The sequence below is a fragment of the Exophiala spinifera genome (assembly GCF_000836115.1).
Source record: "Exophiala spinifera strain CBS 89968 unplaced genomic scaffold supercont1.8, whole genome shotgun sequence".
NCBI classification, from domain to species: Eukaryota; Fungi; Ascomycota; class Eurotiomycetes; order Chaetothyriales; family Herpotrichiellaceae; genus Exophiala; species Exophiala spinifera.
Window position 1 is genome coordinate 817,583 of NW_015622520.1, and position 18,697 is coordinate 836,279.

Consider the following 18,697-nt stretch of genomic DNA (forward strand, 5'->3'; position numbering starts at 1 on the left):
AGGAGTAAGAGACTGTCGCTCGTGACAAGAAAGGACACAAATATCTCAAACCTTGTTCGGCTCCGCGCTTAAAGGCCACTTGGATCGCAGCCATGAAGCCGGGCCAGCGGGACGAAGCGCTCAATGGCGGCAGCCAGTCCAGGTCGCGGCCACAAGTCATCCAGCGGAGGGCGAGCCGGCAGGCTTCTTCGCAGGATCGCCATGGCAGGATGTTCGAGGAACATGAACAGAGAACGATCCGTGCGGCCACTCCCGATTCGGCGGCCTACACCACATTCAATAACGATTCTACTGACGGTAGTCAAGTCCATTCTCCCGTTCTCCCCTCGACGCGAACCAGAAACCCCCAAAGACGCCGTGAGACCTCCACTTCGATCTCGAATACTGATGAAGAAAGCACAATCGATAGGAGGAGGAGAAGGGCACAGACAAGAACAAACACAAAAGATGATGCCCCTTCGGATGCCTCTCCAGGCTCTTTTATAACAAAAACCCGCAAGAGACTTGGGTCGATAGCGACAAGTCCTTCGCTGGTTCAACGTCAGGACGAGGACTACGGGTCAATTGGTTTTCCTTCGGTGGTCCGGGGTTCAGACGCCCTGGAACATACCGATTCGCAGAATCCTCCGAAGACACCGCGCCGACCATTTTCGCCGAACGAGATGTTTGGTTCAGCAGGAGGGCTTCGGTCGCCCAAGTTACTTGATATCGACTCGGCTCGGATCTTGCACCTGATGAAAACTACGTGCGGAAGAATGCACGGTATCTTGTTCTTCCGGCCACTACATACCTCTGCCTGGGCTTCAGGCTACTGTGCCATCAACGTTGCGCCAGGAAGTCTAGTTTGTCAGACGAAAGGTGAAGTGTCGCAGTTTACGGTCTTGATCTCCGATCTCAGAGGGTGTACGGTGCGGACACATTACGACTATGAAACCCAGAGTACATATCTCAGTGTTTTGGTTGCTTCCTCAACAACAGGTTATCAGCTTCGACCCCCTGTGCCAGAGACGTTTGATTCATGGCTCGCAGCGCTTCTGTGCTGGCAACCCTTGCGACCCAAGGGCATTCACAACAAAATGACCAAACCCCAACCTGTCAGCCTACCCGACGAGAAGTCGGTATCGCAACGCAGGTTGTCAGGCATGAGCGGTGTCAAAAGTACGGCGATTGTTAAAGTTGGGAAGATGCTTCTGTGGGACGGTCCGCTGCCTTCAGGTTCGCAACTGGTGTCATCGCCTAATAGCCTCGGTCGATCCATGACCGAAGACAACTACCACTGGCGAAGGGTGAACTGTACTTTACATGAGAACGGCACTTTCAGAATCCTGGTTGACTCAGAGCCTACAGTGCTCTGCGTGACGCATCTATCTGAGCTCTCCCGCAGTGCTGTGCAAAGGCTCGATGAAAGCGTGCTCCGTATGCCATACTGTCTAGCGGTGTGTCCGCAATATCGAACCCAGCCGTCGTCTGCGAGGTTTTCGAGGCCTATGGTGATGTGCTTAGAGTCGAACACTGCTCTTGAGGCTTGGTATGTTCTTCTTCGAGCGTTCACTGTGCCAGAATTGTATGGGCCAGAACGGGCTCTAGAAGTTGGTCAATCGGCATCTTCTCTGGAGTCCAGAAATGCAACTCCGCAGTCAGGGCAAAGCATGTTCCGAATTGAGCGTTCGCTCTCCGTGAAAATAACCGAAGCAAAGTTTGCTCAGCAGTTCACGGCGCAGATTCCTCACGAACAACATAAGCACAAAACGAGGCGTGCAAAGGAAGACCATCCAAAAGAAGAAGGAGTGTATGCCGAAGTCATGCTCGGGAACGATCTGCGTGCCCGTACAACCACCAAGACCAATCTGACAGCAGCTTTCTGGGCAGAGGAATTCAACCTGGAAGACATTCCACCGTCTGTGTCAAACATCACGATTGCTGTCAAATTTGGGAACCCTGCCGAAAAAGAATGGACCATGGTAGCTGACACTCTTTACGACATCTCTGCGGACGCCGGCTATCTGTCTGGCGTTGGCGGTCTTGAGATCTCCTCCCATGATCCTGTATTCGGACGGCTTGACGTACCTTTGGACGACCTGGAGAACCAGACACCAGTCGATAAGTGGTGGCCACTGCTTGACAATAATGACCATTCTGTCGGCACACTCTTGGTGAGGTTCTCTCTCCAGGAGGCGGTGGTATTAATGGAGGATGAGTACAAAGAACTTGCAGCTGTCCTGGAAAATTTTGCAAATGGCCTGACGACGCAGATCTCCCGAGCACTAGGACCAGATTTACGGCAGCTATCTGACATCTTGCTAGACATTTTTCAGGCGTTGGGAAGTGCCAACGACTGGCTCGCCAGCCTTATTGAGGAAGAGATCGATGGCGTATATCGAGAGACTCCGCCGACGCGTATGAGATTTAGCGGTCGGATCCATTCGAACGACTCCTACGAATCTGCTGAGCAACGTGAAATGCTTGTGAGAGATCTAAGTCGATCAGCCACTATGGAAGCCAATTTGCTTTTCCGGGGCAATTCCCTTGTGACGAAGGCCCTTGACGCTCATATGCGCCGACTAGGCAAGGAGTACCTAGAGGAAGTTCTCGGTGAAAAGCTGCGTAAAATTGTCGAACGCGATCCGGACTGCGAGGTTGACCCTACCAGGGTCAGATCAAACGAGCACTTAGAAAAGAATTGGGCCAACCTTATCTTCCTGACCAGCACCATTTGGAAATCAATACGTGACTCAGTAGCAAGCTGTCCATTGCCACTGCGATTTATATTCAGACATGTCCGCTCTTGCGCCGAGGATCGCTACGGACCTTTTATTCGAACCGTCAGATTCACCAGCGTTTCTGGCTTTCTGTTCCTTCGTTTCTTTTGCCCGGCGATTTTGAATCCCAAATTGTTCGGTTTGATTAACGGTACGTCATATCTATCTGAATTTTCTTTGATACAAGCTGACTCCTTCATGAGACCTTCCTCCTGATCGCACCAAACGCACCTTTACTTTGATCGCCAAGTCCTTGAACGCGCTTGGAGCCGGGGGCAGATTTGGTACCAAAGAACCCTGGATGGAACCTATGAACAAGTTCCTGGTTGCCTCTGCGGCCGAATGTCGAAACTTCATTGATGACATCTGTGCTGTTAACGCATCCCAGATGGCTTCTGTCACTCTGGAGCCTCAATTTGCAGCTCCAAAACAAATAAGAAGTCGGCTGCCACCACTGTCTCGAGAAGGACTACCCAGCTTGCCATATTTGCTCGACTACCCAAAATTGTTGGCACAACTAGCTGATCTGTGGGTCTCACACATTCCAGAGAATATCAATGAGGCCAGCGCCGATGATCCTATCCGCGTCTTCCACGCCTTGTGTCTCGAGCTTTCCGCGAAGAGCAAGGAATGTCTCAAAGCTGCGGAGCAGGCTGAACGACCTAGCGAAAGGTCCCAGCCTTCTTGGGAGAGGCTTGTGTACGATCAACAAAAGGAAACGTCGTCTAGCAACATGTTTGGAGCACCAATTGTCAAGCCTCGGACGAGCGCCGAGCTTACAGCTCTACCGCAAACGGCTGATACTGTCACAAATTTTGAGTATAAGCATGCTGAAACCTCACCTAATGTCGGTGAGGGCGATACCACGCCATCCAGTTTAGCATCCATCGCATGGGATCGGCGAATCCCTTTTCCCCAAAGAGCGACAGATGCTCGGGCAATGACAAATTCTACGAACTCCTCAACAGCATCGGTCGATTTCTCCGAAGAGAATCGGACTCGAGTGTTACCGGGCAGCCGTGATGGCTCCAGTAAGAATCGGTTATTCGAATTGATGAGTTCTTCATCACGAAAGAAGGCCAAAGCCAGCGATAGGCCACATGACGAGGCACATGAGATCTGATGAAAACAAGCCATGATGATTTATATGGCATAGATACCTTAGCATATAAGAGAAAAAGAAGCGTTTCCAGCGATGGCCATCTGATCGTTTCTGCTAAACCTGTTATTCATCCTTGTTGGTTTCACGCTCCCTGCGCTCGCAATGTCGTGACCTGCGCAGTTGTGTCCAGTCTGCGTATCAAGCAAGACCTGGCCGCCTCCTCGACTGTTTTTTAGTACCAATCGTTCTGTCATACCGCGTAGCACAAGCCCACACAAAATCCTCATGACCGCAGTGCACAGAGTCTGGCTGGGCAACAAAGAGACAGCATGATACGATGCCAGGGCCACGAAGCTGTGGGAACAAAGACGAACCGTATCCGTACACAGATTAGGATGATGGTAAGTTCAGGCTGCAGATAAAGTGTGCGTCTTCAGATCAACAAGCCTTTGGTGGCGGGCCAAGGCGTGATTGGTCCAGGCCTTGGAAGCCACAAGCTGCCGATGAAGACAATTCCCTCCGCACTGAGGACAATCTGTCTGTTCTCGCAAGGCCAGCGACAACAACAACCGCTCTCTCTGCGCGACTCCTTTGCGTCTGTCGCTTGATTCTGTGGAATACCCTGGACGGATATGGATGCCATGCTTTACCGGACCTCGCAAGAATAACATCGCACAGTCCTGTCGTAGCTCTTCTCCGACCTTCACCTCCACGTCGCAGCCCGACATACCGCGTCACACGCTCATCTACACCACCATCCTCCCATAATTTCATTCCGATCGACTGTCGTGCACAATGTCGCAGTATCCCCAGCCGACACCACCGGGGCAAGATGGCTATGGCCAGCAGGCGCCCGCCGGACAGAACTATGAGAATTACGAGACAACTTCACCGCCAGGCGTAATGCCGGCCCCTCCACAAGGGCAGGCTCATGGAGGCAGGAAGAAGCGTGCTTATGCAGGCCAAGCATACGAATTTGGCGCGGGTGCGAATGCTGCTTTGGGAGGTCAACAGCAAGCTGGCGGTGCATATCCAGGATATTCCGCCCAACAAGATGCCGCCGGCTATCCGCAGGGTGGTTATCAACAAAACCCAGTGGCAGTACAACCGAACACAACGCCCATGTATCCCGGCGCCGAAGCGGCCGGTGGTTATCAGCCTCCGGCTGCAGGCTATCCTACAGCAGGGGTCGCGGGCGTCACCCAGCAATTTGGCCAAATGGACATTGCTCAGCAGCCTCCCGTAGCTGCAGCGCCGCAACAGCCGCAGCGGGCGCCTGTTCTCAATCAGCTTTATCCAACTGACCTGTCCAACCAGCCTTTTAACGTGGCAGAACTGGACTACCCCCCTCCACCAGCAATCCTGCCACCTAATGTATGTATAGCCTCTCTATCGCATGAGCCGATTCTGACCAAGATCTAGACCAGCGTAACACCTTCGCCATTTGCCAACTGCCCGCCCAAATATGTTAGATCTTCCCTCAACGCTGTCCCAACCACACATTCCCTTCTGAAGAAGTCGAAGCTACCATTCGCGCTGGTCATCCAGCCATATACGTCCTTGCACGATGTCGAGGATCCTGTACCAATTGTGCCCGATCAAGTGATATCGCGTTGCAGGAGATGTCGATCATACATCAATCCCTTTGTGACATTTTTGGACCACGGGCATCGATGGAGGTGTAACATGTGTAATCTCACCAACGATGTACCTCAAGCGTTTGACTGGGATGCTGCCGCGCAAAAGAGCTTGGATAGATGGCAAAGACCGGATCTGAACCATGCTGTCGTTGAATACATTGCTCCGCAAGAGTACATGGTCCGGCCTCCACAACCACTCGTTTACCTATTTCTACTCGACGTAAGTTACGCTGCGGTCACCAATGGCCTGTTGGCTACAACCGCAAGGTGTATCCGAGAGAGCTTGGATAGAATTCCAAACGCCGACCGACGAACTAGACTTGGTTTTATTGCTGTGGACTCGAGCCTGCATTTCTTCAATATCCCCAGGGACGGGACTGAAAACGGACAGACGAGCATGCTTGTGGTGAGCGACCTGGAGGACGCCTTTCTTCCTACGCCTGCAGATCTACTTGTCCCGCTATCCGAGTGCCGAGAGAATATTGAAAACTTCCTCGATAAACTACAAGAAATGTTCCAGAACACTCAGAATGGCGCGTCTGCTATGGGGTCTGCTCTCAAAGCAGGCCATAAACTGATAGGCCCTGTGGGTGGTAAGATGACCGTGGTCACAGCATCTCTTCCCAATATTGGACACGGCAAACTTGAAATGCGAGAGGATAAGAAGATTTTGGGTACATCAAAAGAGAGCAGTCTTCTTCAAACCAGCAACAGCTTCTACAAGAGTTTTGCGGTCGAGTGTTCGAAACAGCAGATTTCGGTGGACATGTTCCTCTTCTCCTCGCAATACCAAGACGTTGCTTCATTGAGTAATCTTCCGAGGTATACCGGTGGCCAGACATACTTCTATCCAGGCTGGAATGCAGCACGAGAAGATGATGCCATGAAATTTGCCAAAGAGTTCTCCGACTATCTTTCTGCCGAGATCGGTCTCGAGGCAGTTCTTCGTGTTCGAGCAACAACTGGCTTGAGAATGAGCACCTTCTACGGTAACTTTTTCAATCGCAGCTCCGATTTGTGCGCTTTCCCAGCGTTTCCTCGAGATCAGAGTTATGTGGTCGAAGTGGCCATTGACGAGACTATCACCAAACCGGTGGTGTGTATGCAAGCGGCCGTTTTACATACGACGTGCAACGGCGAAAGACGTATTCGGGTTTTGACATTAGCGTTGCCCACTACCCAACAATTATCAGATGTGTATGCTTCCGCGGACCAGCAGGCTATCACACAATACTATAGTCACAAGGCAGTGGAACGAGCCCTGGGCAGTGGACTTGATAGTGCTCGCGACATGGTCCAAAGCAAGCTCGTCGAACTTCTTTCAACCTACAAGAAAGAGCTAGCCGGTGGCAGCATGGGCGGCGGCGGGTTGCAATTCCCTGCTAACCTTCGGGGCCTGCCTGTACTGTTCCTTGCCCTCATAAAGAACCTTGGTCTGAGGCGCTCCTCACAAATCCCCAGCGATATGCGCTCAGCCGCACTTTGCTTACTGTCCACCCTACCGTTACCTCTACTGATTCAGTACATCTACCCCAAGATGTACTCCCTTCACGACATGCCAGATGACGCAGGCGCTGTCAACCAAGAAACCGGCGAGATCATCCTTCCGCCGCCCGTCAACCTTTCATCAGAGCGCATTGTACCCTATGGACTCTACTTGATTGATGATGGCCAGACGCAATTCCTGTGGGTGGGACGCGATGCTGTTCCGCAGCTCATCATGGATGTCTTTGGCGTATCTGACAAGAGCCAGCTTAAGGTTGGTAAGCAACGATTGCCAGAGTTGGACAACGACTTCAATGAGCGCGTCCGAGCTGTGATATCCAAGAGCCGGGATCACCTCGCGAAGGGTGTGGGAAGCATCATCGTACCTCACCTCTACGTCGTGAAGGAGGATGGCGAGCCTGGCTTGAGATTATGGGCACAGACGATGCTGGTGGAAGATCGTGCGGACCAGAGTGTCAGCCTTCAGCAGTGGATGGGACAGATGCGCGAGAAGGTACAGTCATGAGTGCTCGAAGGACGACGGCCGACGTGCGTCGCTGACCCAGCATGGAGCAGGTCATGCAGTGAGAAGAGATTGGAAGCCTAGCAAAAACGCCATAGATTGAAATACAACGAGATCCACCACAGTGACCACGCGATGAGAGTTTGTGGTCGGTAGGCTGTAGCAGTGCGCGTCCAGCCACCCCGTTTGCACTTCTTCCTTTCCAGTCGTCGTGGCTGCTCGGCTGCTGTCAAGCTCCCGCATGTCTCTGGCCTATTTCGGGAGGCGGAATCTGCGACAAACTAGCATGAAACACTGATCTGACTTATGGCCAAAGAGTAGACGACGGGCGACTAGGTGTCACAGAAGTCTGCGCCCCTGTATAGACTAGACCAACATCGAGTATAGCGTGTCCCAGGAAGCGGACAGTTCCACGACTTAGCTCGGCCAATGTGGGCGGCTACAGGGCCAAACATCCTTCAATTCGACCGTGGGTGTGAAGACAAATGTGTGAAGTGAGCAAACTCGACCCTACGGGCTTTGTTGCGACCGCGCCCGAGGACAACGGTGGTTATCGATCGAGGTCACATATCTTTCGACCTCTCTCACTTTCGTCTTCACTTCATCACCTTGTCACATTCATCCCTCCAACCTCGTTTCTTCGTGCCCTCGTCCTCTCCTGATCCCTGGGCATCCGATCATCGTCAGCCGCGGTTACCACTTCTCTTCTCCCTATCCACCACCGTTGGCGTTGTGCTCCGCAGCGTTGAGCAACCCAACCCCACTCCTCGCGAGCAGTAGGCCAGCCTGGGGCTGTCTGATCGCCTTGGACTATCGCAGGCGCGGAATTCGAAGGCGAGGAAGAAGGAAAAAGTTCTTGAGGTGAGACAGACTCGTGACATGGTCGCAGGATTGCGGGACATTTGTTCGGCAAGAAGTGAAGACAGGACTAATTTCGCAGCAGGAATCTCGACACTTGCCGGCCCCTGTGACCTTCGAGAATTCTCTTCGACGTCTACAAGTTCTGTTCTTCTCATTCCCATTGCAAGCGGCGCTTACTACGCCGCATTTCGATCCACATTCCAGAAAGCGGCAGCGAACAAGGGGTGAAGCACAAAGAAAGCCAACCCGCACTCGGAAATTCTCGAATCTGCACCACGCAACAACCGCCGTTGACGCCCTTCTTTCAAGACTTGTGATCGTTCCAGTTGGATAGAGAGAGTGTTTTGGAACGAGAAGGAAGATACTTTGGAGCTCGTTTCGCTCGGCCATACCCTGAAGAGGAACGCCGCCGCTTAGCAACATGGGTCAGCCACAGCAACAGTCTGCGCCGTCGGGGGGCTCCAGAAAGATTTCCTTTAACGTCTCTGACCAGTACGACATTCAAGATGTCATTGGCGAGGGTGCGTACGGTGTGGTTTGGTAAGTCAAGAGTCCATTTGATCAAGAGACAAGATCATTGATCGACTATTGCAGTTCTGCCCTGCATAAGCCCTCTAATCAGAAGGTCGCGATCAAGAAGATCACGCCTTTTGACCACTCTATGTTCTGCCTGCGTACGTTACGAGAAATGAAACTGCTACGATACTTCAATCATGAAAACATCATCTCTATTCTCGACATTCAGAAACCACGAAGTTACGAGTCCTTCTCAGAAGTTTATCTCATTCAGGTTGGACACACCGCCGGCACCAATCTGGGAACACGTGCTAACAGTTCACAGGAATTGATGGAAACCGACATGCATCGTGTGATTAGGACACAAGATCTTTCTGATGATCATTGCCAGTACTTCATCTACCAAACTCTGCGCGCTCTCAAAGCCATGCATTCCGCGAACGTGCTACACCGAGACCTGAAGCCCTCGAATCTTCTGTTGAACGCGAACTGCGACCTGAAAGTCTGTGACTTTGGTCTGGCCAGATCGGCGGCTTCGACAGATGACAACTCGGGTTTCATGACGGAATACGTGGCGACTAGATGGTATCGTGCACCAGAAATCATGCTCACCTTCAAAGAGTACACGAAGGCGATCGATGTCTGGAGTGTCGGATGTATCCTGGCCGAGATGTTGAGTGGAAAGCCATTATTCCCCGGAAAAGACTGTGAGTTCGTTTGTTGGGGTTGAACCTGGAAAACTGTTCGTGAAGCTAACCTTTGATCTGCGTTAGACCATCATCAACTGACCTTGATCTTGGATGTTCTTGGAACCCCCACCATGGAGGACTACTATGGTATCAAATCAAGACGTGCTCGTGAATACATCCGCTCCTTGCCCTTCAAGAAGAAGATACCGTTGAAGGCACTCTTCCCAAAGACGTCAGACCTCGCTCTGGACTTGTTGGAGAAATTGCTCGCATTCAACCCGGTCAAGCGCATCACCGTCGAAGAAGCTCTGAAACATCCTTACCTGGAACCCTACCACGACCCTGACGACGAGCCGACTGCCGAGCCTATCCCGGAAGAATTCTTTGACTTTGACCGCAACAAAGACCAACTGAGCAAGGAGGAGCTCAAGGCGTTGATTTGGAACGAAATTATGCGGTAATGATTTTTTTTCCGGGTAGGGACGTTGTGGAGAAGCAAGGACGGGCCTAACTAGAGAAGAGTCGTCGAGAGCATGTACCGCGCATGGATGCGTCTTTCGTCTGCATTTGTTTTAGTGTGATGATTGAGAATGACGCGAGCTATCCAAGGACCTTCGTTAGCCAAAAGGGCAGAGGAGCGAAAGCAAGCGAAGAGAATGCGTTTGCTTTTCTGATATGGATACGAACAGATAGCAAACCTTCTGGTATGCATGAATCTTATGGCAAAGATTCGAACCAAAGATTCGAACCAAAGATTGATGAGCAGCGAGACGATGAAAAATCCATAGTTCCCCCGTTCGATCGTGTAGAGAGAGAGAGATCCCACGACGACCCTGTTTGATTCTGTGAGTCGACCAAATCAAATGAAATGGGAACATCTTAGACTATCTGATCCGTCAATACGTGCGTGTACGGGAGTATTGTTACGTGTGTTTCCGTGTTCATATTGTATTCTGTAGAACAGTATCGAGTACTGAATATTCATGTGATTATTTATCATGTCCCTCCACGACCCTGGCTGATAAACCAAGTAATCTAAGAGAGACAGATAGACAAAGAGGGATACAGAGAGGCGGAGAGAGGCGTGGAGAGAGAGAGAGTGTGTGTGTGTGCGTGTGAGATACGTATATCAGGCATTCTTTCTCAAATAGTCACCGCCCTTAATGGCGCTCAAGACACCATAGATGCCTGCAAAGGGCCACACGCTCCAAAAGCCCTTTTCGACACCGATTCTGATGTCGGTGTCGTCAGCAGGATGGTTGCCGCCGCCGCCGCCGCCGCCGTCGTCGTTCTCTGTACCGTCGGTTTTGTCGGGTTTGTCGGTTCTGGAGCCGGTGTCGTCAAACTTTGTCCTAACTTTCTCATAGACGCTGGGCAAGTTTTCCGCACGGTACTTTTTCCGCAACGCGTCGTACCACGGACGGTCGTAGATGCGCCAGAACTCGTCCTCGGTGTAAAAGGTCTGGGCGTACAACCACTTCATGCCGTGCAGGGAGCCGAGCACGGCCTCGATGCGTCGGTTGACCGCGACCTGGCGCGCTCCGGGGGGCGTGGGACCCCAGACGCCAATGTTCAGCAGCACGTCGTCGTGGGAATCGGCGGCGGGCGCGAGGTGAGGGTGCATGCTGACGGTCTCGTGGGTCCGGAGCGGACACAGCCAGCGCGGGTAGATGTGCGGCAGCTCGGCGTCCAGCCAGCGCGAGAAGCGCGGGATGTTCTTGTTCGGCAGCGCCATGTCCTGGACGATGAAGCGCTGCATGAGCCCGGACCGGTGCAGCGCGTGGTACATGACCCGCGTGTGCATGTAGCGGTCCAGCAGCCACCGCGACACCCGCGTGAACGGCGTCAGGAAGTACGTGAATGCGAACCGTCCCGTCCAGAACGCCCCGCGGTCGTAGCGGAAAAGGTAGTCTGTCAGCGGGATGAGGTCGCGGTGGACCGCTGTCTCTGCTGCTGTCGTTGCGCCCGCCTCGCCTTTCGACCGAGACGAGTCGTCGCGCAACATCTGTTCGGCGTGAAGGTAAAACCACTGGTCCCATGCTCCACTGAACGTGACTATCGGGAGGGTGGCGTCGGTAGTAGTAGTAGTGTTGGTGGTGACTTTATCGGCGAACTTCCCCGCCATGACGACGCCTTTGTCCGGAGCAAACATGATTCCATCCAAAAAGTCCATCTCGTCGCCTTCAGACACCTCGCGGATCACCTCCTGTGCATCCTCGATCGACGCGACGGGGATATAAGACAACTCGACGTACTCCTTCGCCGGGATGAGGGTCATCTCGAAGAGCGTAGCTACGCCCAAGGTCCCAAAGGTCCCGGCCAGCCCTGAGAACAAATCTTCATTCTGCTCCTTGGAGGCGACGACGACTTCGCCGTCGGCTAAGACGACCTCGGCCCACGTTATGGACTTGTCGAAGAAGCCGTGTCTGAAACTGCTGCTCTCCCCGGCCGTTCCAGCCACGGCGCCTCCGACCGTTATGCCGGGAAACTCGGGGACGACAGGCGGAACCAGCCCGTGAGGGAGTGTCGCGGCGACCAGGGCGTCCATGGGCACATTAGGCTCGACGAGGCATCTCCTCGTTGATGTGTCGACGAATAGGACTCTGTTGAGGGACGAGATGTCGACGGTGCCTGTTTTGGTGCGAACACTGGGTCGAGTCGAGTTGGTGGTGCCGTGGAAGATTCGGAATGGCGTGTGCGAGGCGTTGAACTGAGCGATCTGTTTCGAGATTCCGGACACTTGCTCTTTGTGTTTCTGTAGTTGAGGACTGTCGTCACCCGAGCCTGCTGATGTTCTCATTTTGATGGCCGTCGAACTCGTTGTTCATGTAAACAAGTAATAGCTCGAAATCTGACCCCAAGAAAGCATATGCTATGCAGGGACCCAAAAATGAAGATCTCGCGGCTGAAGACGTTACAAGGACAGTCGATATACTCTGTGGTATATGATTCCTCTTAACAAGATCAACCGTAACTGCAGCCGATCTAAATGTTATGATTCGCTCGTACCGAAGGAAACCTCGTCGTTCGGTGTTGATGAGGAACTCGTGCTTATACTTCGCGACACCGGGATGAGGCGGGTGTATCATGAGATGACTCCAACTGAGATTAATAAGAGGAGCCAAGGGGAACCATTTGCTTCTTCAAAGGTAAGATTGTGCTCCGTACAATATTTTAACGGAACTAAGCTGAGAGACGTCGTCGTCGCCATAATCGCTTCCGAGGAGGCCGAATGCCGGACCCACAAAGTACTTGGCGACGAGGCTGTAACCCTGGAGGGGGGAGCCAGAGATACGTGAGTACACGCCCTCAAAGCCTAATCAATACCTCGTTGCTTAACCACTCAAACAATCAAAGGCCGAGACGGAAACAACGCTTTGCCAACTGAGGGCACCAAGATTGTGACACTGCCACTTCGCATCCACAAGAGTCTTGGACTGGGGGCCTGATCGGCAAGTCAAAAAGGGCGTCGTGTTTGTTACTCGTATTCCCACCTGGACAATCACAAACAAGCCTACCGACGAGGAACTATTATTTCACCGTAATTTCACCACGCGTGCTTGTCTTCTCGTCAAGAGAACGTCGAGGCGAAATCGGGTTGTCTTTATTCCCGCCCGTACGTGCTTTTCGTTAGCAACTGTACCCTCTCACCTCTCACCGCAGGGTGGTATTTCTTTTGGTTTCGCGCGGTCAGACGAGATCGTCTCAGCACCAGTTCAAATGGAAGCTTTGTACCAAAGGATCATTTCCGATCAACGACTTAGGAAGTATGGTCTGCCTCTTCTAGGGGTGGTGTGTGGCATTCGCGCACTTGCTGCCGTCAATGCGTGGTTGTCGCAAAGATCATTGAACCACTACACGCCCAACTCGACATGGGATTGGAAAAAAGAGACCGTGGTCATTACAGGAGGCAATTCCGGAATCGGCGCCAAAATCGTCGAAAAACTTGCTGCCAGAGGGGTCAAGGTGATCATTCTGGACATAACCAAGGCAAAAGAACCATTACCCGGTGAGTTTCTCGCAAAGTCAAAGTGGCCCCGACCTGTTTTTTTTTTCTTTCTTTTTTTGCATTGAGGAACTAAAACGGGTTGTAATCTTGTCTACTCGCAATCAGCTCCGAACGTGTTTGCATATCAGCTTGACATCAGCGATCAGGATTCCGTCATGGAGACCTGCAGTCGCATCCGGATCGAGCATGGCCATCCAACGGTCCTCATCAACAATGCTGCTCTTGCGCTCGACGCGACCATTCTCGGAATACCCATGGACAACGTGCAGAAGACGTTTGCCGTCAATGTCTTTTCTCACTTTCAACTGGCCAAAGAGTTCTTGCCTCACATGATCCAGAAGGACCACGGCCATATAGTCACGGTGGCGAGCCTTGCTGCGCATGTCCCACGCACAGCCAACGTGACGTACGCCTCGTCCAAGGCGGCGGCGTTGGCCTTCCATGAGGGCTTGGGCCAGGAGTTGGCAGTGTATTATGGTGCAAAGAGAGTGAGGACTACGTAAGTTGTGTTTCCCGTTCCGCGAAGGGTCGGACATGGCTTGACGCTCAGTTACGCTACCTGGGAGTTCATCTAACCATGCCGAAAACAGTGTCGTCCTGCCGTCGTTCATTCGCACGCCAATGATCCAACACCTTGTGGCCCACGGATTGAAGGCGCCAATGGTCGAGCCTGATTTAGTAGCCGACGCGGTCGTGAGACAATTGTATTCTGGCAATAGTGGGCACTTGGTTGTGCCATCGTCTTATTCCTTGGCCACGGGGATACGGGGCTGGCCGCATTGGCTTCACCAGAAGATCTTGATGGGAGTATCGGAGAGTAGTAAAGACGCAACTGTCTCCGCCATGAACGCCGCCGGAGAGAAGACAGGAGCAGTCTGAAGCGGTGGTGTCACCATGGTGATCTAGCGAGGCATGGGTCATCGATGTCCGAGAATCAGCAAGTCGTTCAATTTGTACGGAGTACTTGGATCTCCTACCCTGATGGTGATCCGTCATTTGTCTCGTCGGCGTTGGCGTTCACATATTTCCGCATTGAGGTAATGTGGGGGTCGAGCAGGGGAGGAGTGGATTGCCGGAGTCTGGGGTATCTCGCGTCTCCGACCAAAGCTACTATACTTCCTTACCCGAGGTCAGCACGAGGTCGTGCACCCTCACGCTTTCTAGCTACCTCGCGTGTGGTAGCGAACGGACCGTACGAACACTAGCATATGCAAGCCAGAAGAACCCTCCCAGAAATTGACCACGTGCAAGCATCAGGCCAGGCGTAACATAGTTAGGTCCGCCCTTGCGACAAAGTTCAGCCCGATTGCGGTACGCATTTCAGCAAGCGACAAGTTGAAGACTTCAAGGCTTTTGGCCTTCAGACCCCCACGTAAACCACCTTGGGCTCATATCATTACCTCCTCGCGGCGGAATCAGGGCTGGAGCGAGGGACATCCCCGAACCCGTCCGCCGACAGCATCATTCGTCCCAAAAGCCATGGCTTCTTCACCACAAGATATCCCGAGCGAAATGCTAGCGGTCCAGGTCGTCAAGGTGTGTACAGTCAGTTCTCAGTCGCATCTCCTTAGCACGATCTACCCATGACTTTCGTCTTTTGAAGACTATCCCACTAACAAAGACACGTCCGCTTCTGACAGTACAACGCACCGCTCGCAATCCACAAGGTGCCAACACCGAGCGTTTCCAAGATCGGCCCCTACGATCTGATCCTGCGCACGGCAGTTGCTTCGCTGTGCCACACCGACCTGATGGTCCTCGGGGGCGTGTTCGGGTCGCCATTGCCCATCACGATGTCCCACGAAGGCACGGGCGTGGTGGTGGCCAAAGGCAGCGCCGTCGCCGCGGAGTTTCAACTCGGAGACCGGGTCATGACGGGGATCAAACTGCACGCGTGCGGGAGATGCATCAACTGCACAGCCCCGGCCGACCGGCACTGGAGCCAGTACTGCTTCGACAGCGACGGGGCGACGGGGATCAAGTCGGACGGCGCATTCGCCGAGTACCACGTGGCCGACTCCCGAGAGAGCTGCGTGATTCCCGACGCCGTCTCGTTCGCGACCGCGGCGCCTCTCGCGTGCGCCGGCCTCACGGTCTACCGGGCCGTGGTGGCCAGCGGGGTCGCCGCCGGCGGGTGGCTCGCGATCGTCGGCGCCGGAGGCGGGCTGGGCCATTTCGGAGTCCAGTTCGCCAAGGCAAAGGGGATCAACGTCGTCGCCGTCGACGCGCGCGACGACGGCTTGGAAATCGCGCGGAGGGCCGGCGCAGACCACGTCCTGGACGCGCGCGGAGGCAAGGCCCAGCTCGCCGACAAGGTCCGGAGCCTCACGGGCGGCCTCGGGGTCGAGGCCACGATCAACGTCAGCGACCACCCCTCCACGGCGGCTCTGTCGGTCGCCATCACACGCATGCATGGCACGGTCGTGCAAGCTGCGCAGCCCGAGGAGATCGCCGTTCCCTTTCAAGATGTCGTGTTGCGCGACGTCACCATCAAGGGGACAATGTACGGCGACCGAGACACGGCCCAGGAGATGCTCGCCGTCGTCGCCAGGCACGATATCAAAGCCGAGACGCAGGCGTTTGACGGTCTCGCCGAGGTTCCTACGATGGTCGACCTCTTGGAAAGGGGCGCTGTCAACGGGAAGGCCATCTGCGTGGTAGATCGGACTCTGGTGTGAGAGAGAGGGTCATATTTAGTGACTGCACCCTGTCTGCATTGTCTCGTTGCCGTATCGTCTTTTTGGGTCGGGACATGCCTGAGTTATTCATTCCAGGCATTTAGAATTGCGTTTACTACTAGGTAACTATTGATTGCCGGGTATTACAGCATTATGATGCGCAAATTCTGTGGGAAAATTTCATATATCGGGGCTGTCCGGGCTCGTCCTGCGGCGACTGCCATACTTGAAAAGTCCCCCGGGCGTCGTCGAAAGTCCTGGTCTATTTGTCGCGATTACCCATCAATTTTGGGTGATGTTTTAGGATTCAGGCGCTTTAACTAGCTTATATCATCTCTCTAGGATGTCCAATTCTCTGCCACCTGCCCAGTCAAAGCAAACCTCTTGCGGCGTGGGCGGAGTGCTGCTTCGTGCCGAGAATCATGTATCATGTCCCCTTCAGGTAAAGGAGGTCATTCATGGAGGCGCTCGCTCCCTGTGACTTGGAACCCGACGGGTATCCATCGATGGCCTTGAGAGTCGCCCTTAATAAAAAGATCTGGTCGTCGAGGTGAAAACGTAAGGCGATGAAGTTATCGTTGTGAAAAGGATATCTCGAAACGCGATTCCCAACAGATTGTGGAGCGTCGAAAATCGTGCCTTAGGTTCTCCACGGAGCAATGGGAATCAGACCGTCATAGAATCGATCGAGGAAGACGAAATGCATTTCTGAGCATGGAGGGAGCTGGTCCATTTCTGGTGCACATTCAATCGTTCTGTAGGTACACTTCCTATTCCGCCAGTCACAAGCTTCTTGGAATTTCGTTCAGGATGGGCCGCCCGTGGAGGCTCTGTTTTCTTTACGAGTCCAGTTTTGTACAGGCTCATCACGCAATTCAGACGGCCAATCTCTCATGCTTATACCGTCTTTTACCGCTTCCTTCTCCGTATTCACCAGCGACTTGACCATGACCCCGTAACTTGTACTTGTAGATGGTGAGGCCCTCGAGGCCAACCGGTCCTCTCGAGTGGATTTTGTTCGTGCTGATGCCGACTTCGGTGCCAAAGCCGTATCTCATGCCATCCGCGAACCGCGTAGATGCATTCCAGTACACACCGGCCGCGTCGACCGAAGACATGAACTTGTCTGCCGCCTCTTTAGAGCTTGTTACGATGCAGTCGGTATGCTTCGAGCCATGCGTATTGATGTGTGCAACGGCCATGTCTAGCGAACCACCGTCCGTGTCATCACCTAGTTTTGAGCCAGGCACCGTCTTTACCGCCATAATCAAATCCAAAAATTCCGTATCGTAATCCTGGTCGGTGGAACTCTGTACCAGAGTCGCGCTGGCTGGAGGGAGCAGCCGCTTCAAAGCATCAAAACTTTTATCATCACACCGCAGAGAGACACCTTTCGCAAACAGCGCTTCAGCTACAGCTGGTAGGATGGTTGTCAGAGCGGCTTCATGCACCAGCAGGGTCTCTGCGGCGTTGCAGGCCGCTGGATAATCGCACTTGGAGTCAACCACCACACGAACTGCGATGTCCTTGTCAGCATCACTGTGTATGTAGATACTGCATAGCCCGTCCGCATGGCCCAAGACTGGGATCTTGGTGTGCTCCTTGACGTATCGAACGAGTTCATTTCCGCCCCGAGGAATGACGAGGTCAATATATTGGTCCAGTCCCAGCAGTTGATCGATGACATCCCGCGTCTTGACGAGCTGGATAGCCGCATTCGGCACCTGTGTCTTTTCCAACGAAGACCCAATCACCTTGGCAATAGTCTCGAAAGAGGCAGACGACTCCTTTCCACCTTTCAGTATCGCGGCATTGCCCGATTTAATCGCCAACGCTGCAATGTTGGCAATGACTTCTGGCCGGGCTTCGAAGATGATAAGCAGCACCCCAATCGGACAGGAGACGCGCTCCAGCTCCAGTCCATCGTCAAGCAGGGTCCGCAGGTCGCATTTGCCGATAGGATCGTCGAGGCCTTGCACATCCAGGATACCCTGGAGCATGTCATCATATTTTCCAGGTCTGGATAGGTCGAGACGTTTCAACACCGCCTGTGAGAGATGACCGGACTCCGATGCAGATGTGGCTTGAGCCATGTCCCGTGCGTTGGCAGCGAGGATTGATTCTTTGTTGGCAAGCAAAGCGTCATGCATTGCCGTTAGGGCTTCATTTCGTGCTGCAACCGATAGGACTGCGAGGCTGCGTGCCGAAAGAGAGGCAGCCTTTGCGGCGGCGTCGGGTGTCGACTCTGTCAATGACATTTTCCAGGGTTACTCTCTGGAAGGGACACGAAAACAACGACAGAACACTCGGGTTCGAGAGAGCAGTCTCAATCGGAAAGGGGTACAGTCAAGGGTGCACAGATTTTTTCCCCCCTCTTGTAAGGGAACTTGTTCTGTTCTTCGCAATGGGGAGGGGACTAAGATGTGCGTGTGTCA

At 53.3% G+C, this 18,697-nt stretch overlaps 7 protein-coding genes across 7 annotated transcripts; 5 read left to right on the top strand and 2 right to left on the bottom strand.

Annotated features, from left to right (window-relative positions):
* Positions 1-92: 92 nt before the first annotated feature.
* PV08_10314 (uncharacterized protein) lies at positions 93-3,882 on the top strand (the record flags this gene model as incomplete). The annotated part of the gene is made up of 2 exons (XM_016384629.1): positions 93-2,910; positions 2,963-3,882. 2 exons carry the CDS (start codon positions 93-95, stop codon positions 3,880-3,882), a joined length of 3,738 nt encoding a protein of 1,245 aa, XP_016231231.1.
* A 774-nt stretch (positions 3,883-4,656) lies between these two features.
* On the top strand, positions 4,657-7,512 carry PV08_10315 (protein transporter sec24; the record flags this gene model as incomplete). Its single annotated transcript, XM_016384630.1, has 2 exons — positions 4,657-5,235; positions 5,284-7,512. The coding sequence occupies 2 exons, from the start codon at positions 4,657-4,659 to the stop codon at positions 7,510-7,512; spliced, it is 2,808 nt and encodes a 935-aa protein (XP_016231232.1).
* Positions 7,513-8,791: 1,279 nt separating this feature from the next.
* PV08_10316 (mitogen-activated protein kinase) lies at positions 8,792-10,036 on the top strand (the record flags this gene model as incomplete). The annotated part of the gene is made up of 4 exons (XM_016384631.1): positions 8,792-8,910; positions 8,965-9,160; positions 9,212-9,593; positions 9,660-10,036. The coding sequence occupies 4 exons, from the start codon at positions 8,792-8,794 to the stop codon at positions 10,034-10,036; spliced, it is 1,074 nt and encodes a 357-aa protein (XP_016231233.1).
* Positions 10,037-10,704: 668 nt separating this feature from the next.
* Positions 10,705-12,375, bottom strand: PV08_10317 (uncharacterized protein; the record flags this gene model as incomplete). The annotated part of the gene is made up of 1 exon (XM_016384632.1): positions 10,705-12,375. The coding sequence occupies one exon, from the start codon at positions 12,373-12,375 to the stop codon at positions 10,705-10,707; it is 1,671 nt and encodes a 556-aa protein (XP_016231234.1).
* A 920-nt stretch (positions 12,376-13,295) lies between these two features.
* Positions 13,296-14,463, top strand: PV08_10318 (uncharacterized protein; the record flags this gene model as incomplete). Its single annotated transcript, XM_016384633.1, has 3 exons — positions 13,296-13,584; positions 13,690-14,083; positions 14,175-14,463. 3 exons carry the CDS (start codon positions 13,296-13,298, stop codon positions 14,461-14,463), a joined length of 972 nt encoding a protein of 323 aa, XP_016231235.1.
* Positions 14,464-15,063: 600 nt separating this feature from the next.
* Positions 15,064-16,262, top strand: PV08_10319 (uncharacterized protein; the record flags this gene model as incomplete). The annotated part of the gene is made up of 2 exons (XM_016384634.1): positions 15,064-15,120; positions 15,225-16,262. 2 exons carry the CDS (start codon positions 15,064-15,066, stop codon positions 16,260-16,262), a joined length of 1,095 nt encoding a protein of 364 aa, XP_016231236.1.
* An 875-nt stretch (positions 16,263-17,137) lies between these two features.
* PV08_10320 (glutamate-5-semialdehyde dehydrogenase) lies at positions 17,138-18,520 on the bottom strand (the record flags this gene model as incomplete). The annotated part of the gene is made up of 1 exon (XM_016384635.1): positions 17,138-18,520. The coding sequence occupies one exon, from the start codon at positions 18,518-18,520 to the stop codon at positions 17,138-17,140; it is 1,383 nt and encodes a 460-aa protein (XP_016231237.1).
* Between the last annotated feature and the right edge of the window lie 177 nt (positions 18,521-18,697).